This window comes from Ceratotherium simum, chromosome 37 (genome assembly GCF_057802395.1).
Source record: "Ceratotherium simum simum isolate JZ-2026a chromosome 37, ASM5780239v1, whole genome shotgun sequence".
Lineage (NCBI taxonomy): Eukaryota > Metazoa > Chordata > Mammalia > Perissodactyla > Rhinocerotidae > Ceratotherium > Ceratotherium simum.
Genome location: NC_141936.1, coordinates 9989300 through 10000000, shown reverse-complemented (window position 1 = coordinate 10000000; position 10701 = coordinate 9989300). Strand labels below are relative to the sequence as shown.

The 10701-nt window shown below is 38.7% G+C and overlaps 1 protein-coding gene across 1 annotated transcript in view; it reads left to right on the top strand.

Annotated features, from left to right (window-relative positions):
- PSMD1 (proteasome 26S subunit, non-ATPase 1) overlaps window positions 1-10306 on the top strand; it is a 92479-nt gene extending 82173 nt beyond the window's left edge. The window contains exons 22-25 of the mRNA XM_004427668.3: window positions 296-382; window positions 976-1122; window positions 8201-8356; window positions 10104-10306. Coding sequence (XP_004427725.1) covers window positions 296-382; window positions 976-1122; window positions 8201-8347 — 381 coding nt within the window. The 3' untranslated portion in view covers window positions 8348-8356; window positions 10104-10306. The remainder of the gene's footprint in view (window positions 1-295; window positions 383-975; window positions 1123-8200; window positions 8357-10103) is intronic.
- The last annotated feature ends 395 nt before the right edge of the window (window positions 10307-10701 follow it).

Genomic DNA, 10701 nt, shown 5'->3' with positions numbered 1-10701 from the left:
TCTATCTCAGAAGCTCATGATAGCGAATCCACATCCAAGACAGGTTACAGATCAAAAAAAATTAAAGTATTGGACACAAGCCTCCAGGAACTAAAGATTCATCTGATGATCATAGTAGTAAAGTATGTGAATAAATGTCCTACTTGCTTTTCCCATTTATTCCCTGATTATTTTGTTCTTTGTGATACTTACTGCCAGGAAACAGAATAGTATTGTAGGGCTGAGTTCTCTTTGGGCTTGTACATTTGTTTGTAGGTAAGGGATTACAAGGATTTACCCTGTTCACTTCCTCTAGGTTTCCACTGCTGTGTTATCTATTACTGCCAAGGCTAAAAAGAAGGAAAAAGAAAAAGAAAAAAAGGAGGAGGAGAAAATGGAAGTGGTAAGTATAACTTGGTGGTCATATGGGTAGATGTATCTATCTCTGTCATGGTCCAGATTCTTCCTCAGTTGGACATTATTATACCTTGCTCTTGTCTTCCTTTAAATAATTATCCTGTTCCAAGCATAGAAACTCATATAATTTTAATTGGAAGAGACTTTGGAAATTATATTAATTCATGGGAAGAATATAAGAGTACAAGTCAGGATTGGTTTCTTGGAGGAAATAACAACTAAAATGGGTTTTAAAGGACAGAGTAAGATTTTCAGCAGACAATGAAATGATGGCAGGAGAAAGAAAGGCACTTTCAGGCAAAAGGAATATTATTTATTTAAATAGACCCTTATTTTCTGATCTCTCCTAGTAGAAAAACCTTCTCATCCTTCAAAACCAAGTAAAATACCATTCTCACCTCCAAGCAGAGTTACCCCCTCCCTCCTCTGAGTCTGGGGTCACTTTAGTTGTACTTCCATTGTATCTGATCCTAATTACCTTTTCCACCTAATAGTTGCTTAGTAAACTTATCAAACGTTATTTAGTGATGTGGAAGAGAAGTGAACCACTATTGGGTTATTTTTTTTAATATTTTCTAGGATGAGGCAGAGAAAAAGGAAGAAAAAGAGAAGAAAAAAGAACCTGAGCCAAACTTCCAGTTACTGGATAACCCAGCCCGAGTTATGCCTGCCCAGCTTAAGGTCCTGACCATGCCAGAGACCTGTAGATACCAGCCTTTCAAACCAGTAAGTTACCGATGGCCCTTAGCTATATACCAGTGGGATATTAATCCATAGGACAATGAAATATTGATAGAGAAGGATAAATCTCCAAAGCATTGGAGAAGGCTCTCTAGTACTAATAAATCTCTTAGCAAAAGAGAGAACATTCCCTTCCATTCCATATAGATTTGGAGGAGCTTTCCTTTTCTTTGTGTAACCCTGCAAACATCCTTCATTTGCTAGAGGCTTACACCACAGAAGTTCCCAATACAGCACAGTGATTAGGAGCATAGACTCTGGAGCCAGACTTTCTGAGTTTGAATCCTGATTCTACCACTTCCAGCCTATGTGACCTTGGGTCAAGTATTAAACCTCTCTCTACCTCAGTTTCCTCTACTGTAAAATAAGAATTATTATCCCTAACTCATAGGAATGTGGTAACGATTGAACAAGGTAATACAGTTAATACACAAGCATTTAGAGCATTGAATTTTACACTTAGAAAAAGATCTTCATGCCATTTAATTTATTCTAAGGCAGAATGTTTCATGTTAGAAACAAATGCTGATCAGAAATTTGAGCGTGATACTGTCTTTATTTTCCAGGTTCTTGTATCTAGAAAACGAGAGCCATTAGTAGACACATTTAGTACATCCAGATGTTGGGCCTGTCTAAAATATTGTAGACGAGATTTCTAGATCCTTATAGAAAAGTAACCCATTCTCATCAGCTTGAAGGTGGTCTCTGATGGTGATGAGTGGCAAGCAACTCTTACCTACAATTGTGAGCCAAGGTCTTAACTTGACTACATTCTCAGCTAGAAGAGATAAAGGCAGGGGATGGAAGGTAGCTGTGTTTAGTGGTGAAGACCTAGAATTGAGCAGAACTGAGTTCATATTCCAGCTCTGCCATTTCTTAGCTCTGTGATCAAGACAAGTCATTTAATCTCTTTATATTTCAGTTTCCTCATCTGTAAAATTGGGATAGTGATACTACCTACATTGTAGGAACGTTGTAAAGATTAAATAGGTTGTTATATGTAAAACAATGTCTGGCATGTGGTAAATCCTCAATAAATATTATTTGATCACCAGACATCTGTAGGTAGCAGGCAATTAGTCCAGGAAGGAGGGACTAGCTTAAAGATCTTCTCCCACCTCCTATTAATCTTACATTACTAGAACCTAACACTGCTTGGTTTGTAGTGTTGAATAAGTGAATTGATAGAATCACCAATGGACACCTCAGATGTAGTCACTATCTAATCTGCAACCCAGTCCATCCAAGTGGCATGTTTACAGAGAATGTATTCTAACAGCATCTACAAACTGCTCTTGCCAGTTGAAGTGGGAATATGTCCAGAACAGATATATTAGTATACAGCTAGTAAATACTTTAAGCACACAAGACACCCAGTGTTTTTGACAATTATGAAGAACTGAAGACAGCAAAGTATATGCTTGATGTCGTGAGGCCGTATGAGAAGACTGATATGCCTCAGTTGGAAGTTAAATGACTCTTAAGCCTTTGCTTAAAATAAGTCAGAGGAAGCTGTAACAGTTGTTCATCTGTGAGTCAAAAGACTGCCTCTATGCAAGCAAGAAGTGAAGACTAAGGAAGAGTTGCCAGCTGCCTGGCTGACTGTTGCAGGTGTGCCCCAACACACACACAGCCCCTCAGCAAAGACTGGGAGACTTATTGGTTTGGGTGTTTAAGGAAATCCCAGTCCAGTCATTAGCTGAGCACTCAGCTAACTAAGTAAAGAATGCAGTGGTCACATATGGCAGACAATACAGACTTTATAGAAGTAGTTCAGAAGAGTCACAGAACAAACAACAACAACAAACCCTGGGGAGGAGGGAGAATCTGATTTCCAGAGTTGCTGCAGTATATTATTTAAATGTCCAGTTTTCAACAAAAAATTATAAGACATGCAAAGAAATAAAATATGGCCTGTTCACAGGGAAGAAAGCAATTAACAGAAACTGTCTCTGAGGAAGCCTAGACATTGGACTTAATAGGCAGATAAATCCACTATTTAAAATATGTTCAAAGAACTAAAGGAACTATGTCTAAAGAACTAAAAGAAAGTATGAGAAGGATGTCTCAACAAATCGTGAACATGATGTCTCAACAAATCGTATCAGTAAAGAGATAGAAATTATAAAAAATAATCAAAGAGACATTCTGGAGTTGAAAAATACAATAAATGGGGCTGGCCAGGTGGCGCAAGCGGTTATGTGTGCTCACTCCGCTGCAGCGGCCCGGGGTGCGCTGGTTCAGATCCCAGGCACGCACCAATGCACCGCTTGTTAGGCCATGCTATGGCAGCGTCCCGTATAAAGTAGAGGAAGATGGGCACGGATGTTAGCCCAGGGCTGGTCTTCCTCCCCCACCAAAAAAAAAAAAAAAAACAGAAAAATACAATAACTGAAATGAAAAATTTGCTAGAGGAGCTTGACAGCTAATTTGAGCAGACTTGAGCAAACTTGAAGATAGGTCAATTAAGGAACAACCAGAAAAAAAAAAAGATGAAGAAAAATGAACAGAGCCTCGGTGACCTGTGGAACACTATCAAGCATACCAACATACACAGACTGGGATAATGGAAGTCTCAAAGAGAGAAAAAGATAGAAGAATATATGAAGAAATAATGGCTAAAAACTTTCCAAATTTGTTGAGTAACATTAATCTACGTATCCAAGATGCTCATTGAATCCAAGTATGATAAACTCAAGAAGATCCACACCTAGACACATCATAATTACACTGTTGAAAGACAAAGAGGGAATCTTGAGAGCAGCAAGAGAAGCTAACTCATCATGTACCAGGATCCTCAATGAGATTAATAGCTTATTTGTCATCAGAAACCATGGAGGCTAGAAGGCCAATAGGATGACATAGTCAAAGTGGAGAAAGAAAAGACTCTCAACCAAGAATTCTGTATCCAGCAAAACTATCCTTCAAAAATGAAGATGAAATTAAGACATTCCCAGTTAAAAACTAAGAGAATTTGTCACTAGCCAACCTGCCATATAAGAAATACTAAAGTGAACCCTTTAGGCTGAAATGAAAGGACACTAGACAGTAGCTTAAATCCACAAGAAAAAATAAAGAGCACTGGTAAATGTAACCACGTAGGTAAATATAAAAGAGAGTGTAATTGTGTTTTTGTTTGTAACTCTTTTTTCTCGTATGTGATTTAAAACACAGCTGTATACAGCAATCATAAATTGGTGTTGATGTATATATACTGTACAAAAATGTAATTTGTATTACAATTGTCTTAGTTCTGGTTGCTATAACAAATTGCCACCTACCATTTAAGACTGGTTGGCTTAAAGAACAAACATTTATTTCTCACAGTTCGGGAGACTAGAAGTCCAAGATCAGGGTGTCAGCGTGATTGGATTCTTGGTAAAGGCCCTCATCCTCGTTTATAGACAGCCCTCTTCTCGTTGTATCCTTATATGGCAGAGAGCAGAGAGAGAGGAGGCAAGCTCTCTTCCTGTCTCTTGTTATAAGGGCACTAATTCCATTCACGAGGGCTTCACCCTCATGACCTAATTACCTCCTAAAGGCCCACCTCCTAATACTATCACTTTGGGGTTAGGATTTCAACATGCATTTTGAGGGGGACACAAACGTTCAGTTTATAACACAATAACAACACAAAGTAGTGGGGAAACAGCTTAGGGGTGAAGTTATTGAAATTAACTTGCTGTTTTTCAAATTAGATTAAAATGTTAATTATAACCCCAAAGGCAACCACTAAGAAAATAACTCAAAAAATAGACTAAAAGAAGGGAGTGGGGAGAGGGCAAAAGGGGTAAAGAGGGACATTTGTATGGGGACAGATGGAAGCTAGACTTTTGGTGGTAAATGCAATGTAGTGTATACAGAAGTCAAAATACAATGATGTACACATGAAATTTATATAATGTTATAAACCAGTGTTTATAATTAAAATTTTTTTTTTTTTTTTTTAAAGATTTTATTTATTTATTTTTCCTCCAAAGCCCCGGTAGATAGTTGTATGTCGTAGTTGCACATCCATTCTAGTTGCTGTATGTGGGACGCAGCCTCAGCATGGCCGGAGAAGCGGTGTGTCGGTGCTCGCCCGGGATCCGAACCCGGGCCGCCAGCAGCGGAGCGCACGCACTTAATCGCTAAGCCACGGGGCCGGCCCTATAATTAAAATTTTTTAATTTGAAAAAAAGAAATGCTAAAACTTAAAAAAAAATAGACTAAAAAAATCAACAAGGAAATTAAAGTAGTACACTAGAAAATATCTATTTAGTACCAAAGAAGCCAGCAGTGGAAAAACAGAAGAACAAAAATATGTAAGACACAAGAAAACAAATAGCAAAATGTCAGGAGTAAATCCTGCCTTATCAGTACTTACATGAGATGTAAATGGATTAAACACTCCAATTAAAAGGCAGAGATTGGCCAAATGGATAAAAAAGAAAATGATCCAACTGATGTTCATATCAACTTTATACATAATAGCCAAAAAGTGGAAACAAACGTCCATCAACTGGTGAATGGATAAACAAATGTGAGATGTGATACATGCTACAACATGTGTGAACCTTGTGAACCAACATGTGTGAACCATGCTAAGTGATAAAAGCCAGATGCAAAGGGCCACGTATTGTATGATTCCATTTATGTGAAATGTCCAGAATAGGCAAATCCATAGAGCCAGAAGTTACATTAGTGGTTGTCATGGGCTGAGAGTAGGGGAAAATGGAGAGTGACTGCTAATGAGTACAGGGTTTCTCCTAGCTTGTTGAATATGTTCTTAAATTAGATAGTGGAGGTGGTTGTACAACTTTGTGAATGTACTAAAAACCACTGAATTGTATAGTTTAAAAGAGTTAATTTATGTTATGTGAATTGTATCTCAATTAAAGAAAGAAAAGAAAAGACTGCCTCTGTGTGTGTGTAATGAAGAAAGGAGTGCCCCTGACTCACTCCCATATGCTCGATGGCAAGGTCATCAGACCCTTCCTCAGACACCACATTTGAAAGAGGCACCTATAGTTTTGGAAATAGATAGCACTCCTACTCTGCTTCCTATCCATCTTAAAAGATGTCTTAAAGAGAATATGGAGTGCTTGGCAACAGGAAATGTCCCCTTGCATGTATCTTCAGTTGTCACTAGGCTTCTCAGAAAATGGAGTGTCATGTATCTTATTCTCTGCTTAGAGAGTGAAATTTCTCACTAACGTATAAGACATTAATAAACCTAAACCATGTAGCTATAAAAAGCTCTTTCTGTAAGTTGATTATATTGCAGGATTTGAGTTGGATTATTTCATTCCAGTTAAGCATAAAATAGTACAGTTATAACCTGGAGCCATATGTTTCCAAAATATGGGAAGTCCTTTTGTGAACATGGGTATTTTCTTCTGTTTGGTACAAGATTCATCTCCATTTGGTTCTTTAGAAGGTTCAAGTAAACTTTTAGGCCATGGAGGATTAGGATAGTGGCCATGTACTCATTGTTCTTGGGTGCATATTGGTAGTAAAGGCAGTCCATTCATAAAATGGCTCCTCTTCAAGAAGAACAAACTTTTTAAGGCAAAACGTGATAGATTAATGTGTATGGATATGTGTGTGTTGAGAGAAGGGAGATAGTTTAGAAATTCATGAAGGCACACCAGTTTTACAGCATGGCAGGGCACAGTTCTGATGAGTAAAAATCAGATTAGGTTGAAGTGCAGGGGTGCTTATACATATGTGAATCATTTGACTAATGTACTTGTGTTTCTTTTCCTTCCCAGTAATGTGCTTTTGTAGAAATATGTTTTTTCCAGATGTGCCCTGCCACTGTTGACTGATTTAATTATAGAGAGCAGCTTTCCATTTCCTTTGACACAGGCAAGCAAATAGAATAAGATTAGCACACCAGAGATGGGGAAGAGTTTGGTGTTTGAATTTACCTTCTGCTAATAGGTTTGGGAGAGGGCTTAATAGAATTGCTTCTACACTCTACTTCCTTTTGTTTCCCATCTCTTTCTTCATTGTCTTGCATCACAAGGATTTGTAGATTAAAGTGAAAACCCTCAGTATCTGTGATATTTATATTGTTCTCTGTCATTCTGAAATTGCTGGATTAAAATGGGCTTTTTATTTGTAGGTTGTCTTTTGTGTCTGAAATGGTGATTTTCTCACAAATAATAAAATATCTATTAGACTAGTGTGCTTCTCAAACTTTAATGTGCATACAGATGACCTGGGGATCTTATTAATTGTTGTTTTTTTTTTTAAAGATTTTATTTATTTTATTTTTTGCCCCCAAAGCCCCAGTAGATAGTTGTATGTCATAGCTGCACACCCTTCTAGTTGCTGTATGTGGGACTCGGCCTCAGGATGGACAGAGAAGTGGTGCTTCGATGCGCACCCGGGATCCGAACCCGGGCCGCCAGCATCGCAGCGCGCGCACTTAACCACCAAGCCACAGGGCCGGCCCTGGGGATCTTATTAAAATGCAGTTTCTATAGATGTAGGGTAGGGCCAAGTTTTCTGCATTTCTAACAAGCTCCCAGGCTATAAGGACACTGCTGGTCCAGGACCACACGTTGAGTAGCAAGGCGTTAGAATACGATATTTGGACAGTACACGTTCTCCCTGCAATCAGACTGAGGCTAGTACTGGGAAATAGCTGTTCTTAAATTGGGATGCATCATCCACGTAGAACAGAACCACATGTTCTACCATCCAAAGCCACTAGGTTAAGTTTGCAAATACTCCTTATAGATTACAGTTCTCTTTATCCTTCGTAATGCACATTGACGTTGCTTTCCTCATTTCAGTCCTCGGACTAACCTGAAGGAATAGATCAGAAGATCTTATTAGCCCCTTCTCACAGTTGAACAGTGTGGTTAAGTCCTTGGTGTAGCATCACACAGGCACACGTGCCCAAGTTTCCTGACTCTCATCTAGTAAAGTGTCGTTCTATCCCAGTTCTTCCCTTCTGAATCATTCAGGTAGTCTTAAGGTACTGTTTAACAACTATGCACTCTGCGTTCTGGAGCAGTCTGGAAATATGAGTGGCGCTTGTGCTTCTTCATTGCTTGCTCTGTGTTTACAGCTCTCCATTGGAGGCATCATCATTCTGAAGGATACCAGTGAAGACATTGAAGAGCTGGTGGAACCTGTGGCAGCCCATGGCCCAAAAATCGAGGAGGAGGAACAAGAGCCAGAACCCCCAGAGCCATTTGAGTATATTGATGATTAAGGACCAGAGGTATGTGTGGAACAAAATTGCGTATCAAGGGAAATCTCTTTGTCAATACTTCATAGATGTCTTATGCAGAGCCATTGTCTCACTTTTCCCCTTCCTTTTGTGCTTAATCTCTATTTACCTAAACAGTATTACAACTTTCCCCTTTTTTTGACCTCTTTCTGCATACGTAACCACCAATTCCTTTTTCTTTCTTCTTTGACTCTACCCTCTAGTTTTTTACCAATGCTATTCAAAGTTGCTGGTCTGCAAACTGTTTTCATAGGCCTGTAAGGAGGTAGGGAGCTTGCTCTAGAATATAAATCTACTCAATGCTTCTTACATCGGAAAAGCCTTGCTGCCTCCTCACCGCACAAAAGTCAGCTGAACTGACAGTTTGCTCAGTAATGGAGTGGATTTACATTTTGATATAAGCTCCTTGTTGTGGATCAGTTATCGTTTGTGGACCAACACTTTGATCACACTTTGAAGATTTTATTTTTTTATTTTTTTGCCCCCCAAAGCCCCAGTAGATAGCTGTATGTCATAGCTGCACATCCTTCTAGTTGCTGTATGTGGGACGCGGCCTCAGCATGGCCGGAGAAGCGGTGCGTTGGTGCGCGCCCGGGATCCGAACCCAGGCTGCCAGCTGCAGAGCACGCGCATTTAACCACTAAGCCACGGGGCCGGCCCGCGTAGATCACACTTTGAATAGCACAGGTCTAGGCTTCTCACTGATTGTTCTCTCCCTCTCTTTCCTTTGCCAACACTTTTGGCACTAAAGGCCTTACCATTCATTTATTCAATGAAGCTTTTGAACGTCTACTGTGTATAAGACACAGTGCTTTTAGGTACTTTGGGGTCAATTAGACTATAACACAAAGCTTTGTCCAGTTGCCAAGATTATTATTATTATGCCAGTGTTCTAACAGTGTTGAAGGGAGGTCTTTAGATGCAAAACATTGGAATAATCTAATGTTATGAAATTGTCATTCTTATTTCTCCAATTTTTTTGGTCACCATGTAATTGAAGATGCATACAAACTATATAATCAAAGTTCTCTAATTCTACCCTAGTACAAATTCATTGTCAGACAAATATGAATTTGTTTTACTCTTTAAAGAAAGTAAGAACAGTATCATTTATTACATTATGACAAAAGAAAAACACATTTAAATGTCAGGCTGCAAATCTAGCACCATGAGTGTTATACACTAACTAGCAGTTAATGAAAACTCTTACAGAATCTCAGATAAATATTAAGGCAGAACCTCTGCCTTTAATAGGAAAATATATTCAAGCCTCTGGGAGATAGTTTGGACCTTAGATGGAGATTTCTACTAACTTCCCTACAATCTAAACTTACTTTGGGAAAATTATCTTTCAGCCTTTGATGGTTTCCTAAGCTTTACTGAACCAGCACATGACAGTGTTAATACCATGAGCACTCAGTCTCTATGCAGAGCTGAACTGACTCACGTTAGTCCCCTTCAGCCTTTCGCAATACCTTACCTGATCAAGTCTTTCAAGGCAATTAACTGCAAGATGGCTTAGAAGTTTTCAGTTGGAAATTGGATTCTTGTTAGTTTTCAAAAGGATAAAATATTCAGTCCAATAGGAATTTGAAAACTATATCTTAGCACAAACTGGCATATTAGACTGCTTAGGTGGGGTTAGGGGCTAGTTTTAGACTTCCATAGCTAGTAGGAAAAAAAAGAAAAATGTTTTTAAAATAATGACCCTAGCTTCCCTGTCTCCCCTCTTCCTTAGGATCTCATTGCTTATCTGAAGAAGATTGTCCGGGTTCATATTGGAAATTCATGCTGAGACCTGCTATTCACTGCATATTTCATTGCCTCTGCGCTGACCTGAAGAACGTTGTCTCCAAGTCTTTGGTTGAAGAGAAGATATATGACTATTTAGTGTGCTCTTTCACAGAACTTGGTTTTCAAATAAATATATTAAAATCTCCAGATAGACAAGGACTTTTTTTTCAACCTAGATTTTAAATAAATGGATCAAATACCCTTCCCGCCCATCATGAAATGCCTAAACCCAAAGAGCTAAATCCCTGATTGCTAGGATGAGTGTGCATGACTCTCATTGATGACAAAGTTTAACTATTTTATAGATTATTTGAAAATAATGCAAAAAAATAAGAAAGGAAAAATATCAACCCTTGTTCATCACTCCAAGAATTCTCTGCAGTTTTTTTAATGGGAGTGAGGGTATGGGGTGCCATCACTTACTGAAGAAGTCCTTCTAGTGATGCAAGGGAAGTGTAGTCTGGTTAGGCAGCTCAAAAGCATTTTTTTTTTTTTTTAAATAAGCTTTGCTTATTGTTTCCTGCTTTTGACCCTGTTAAGGA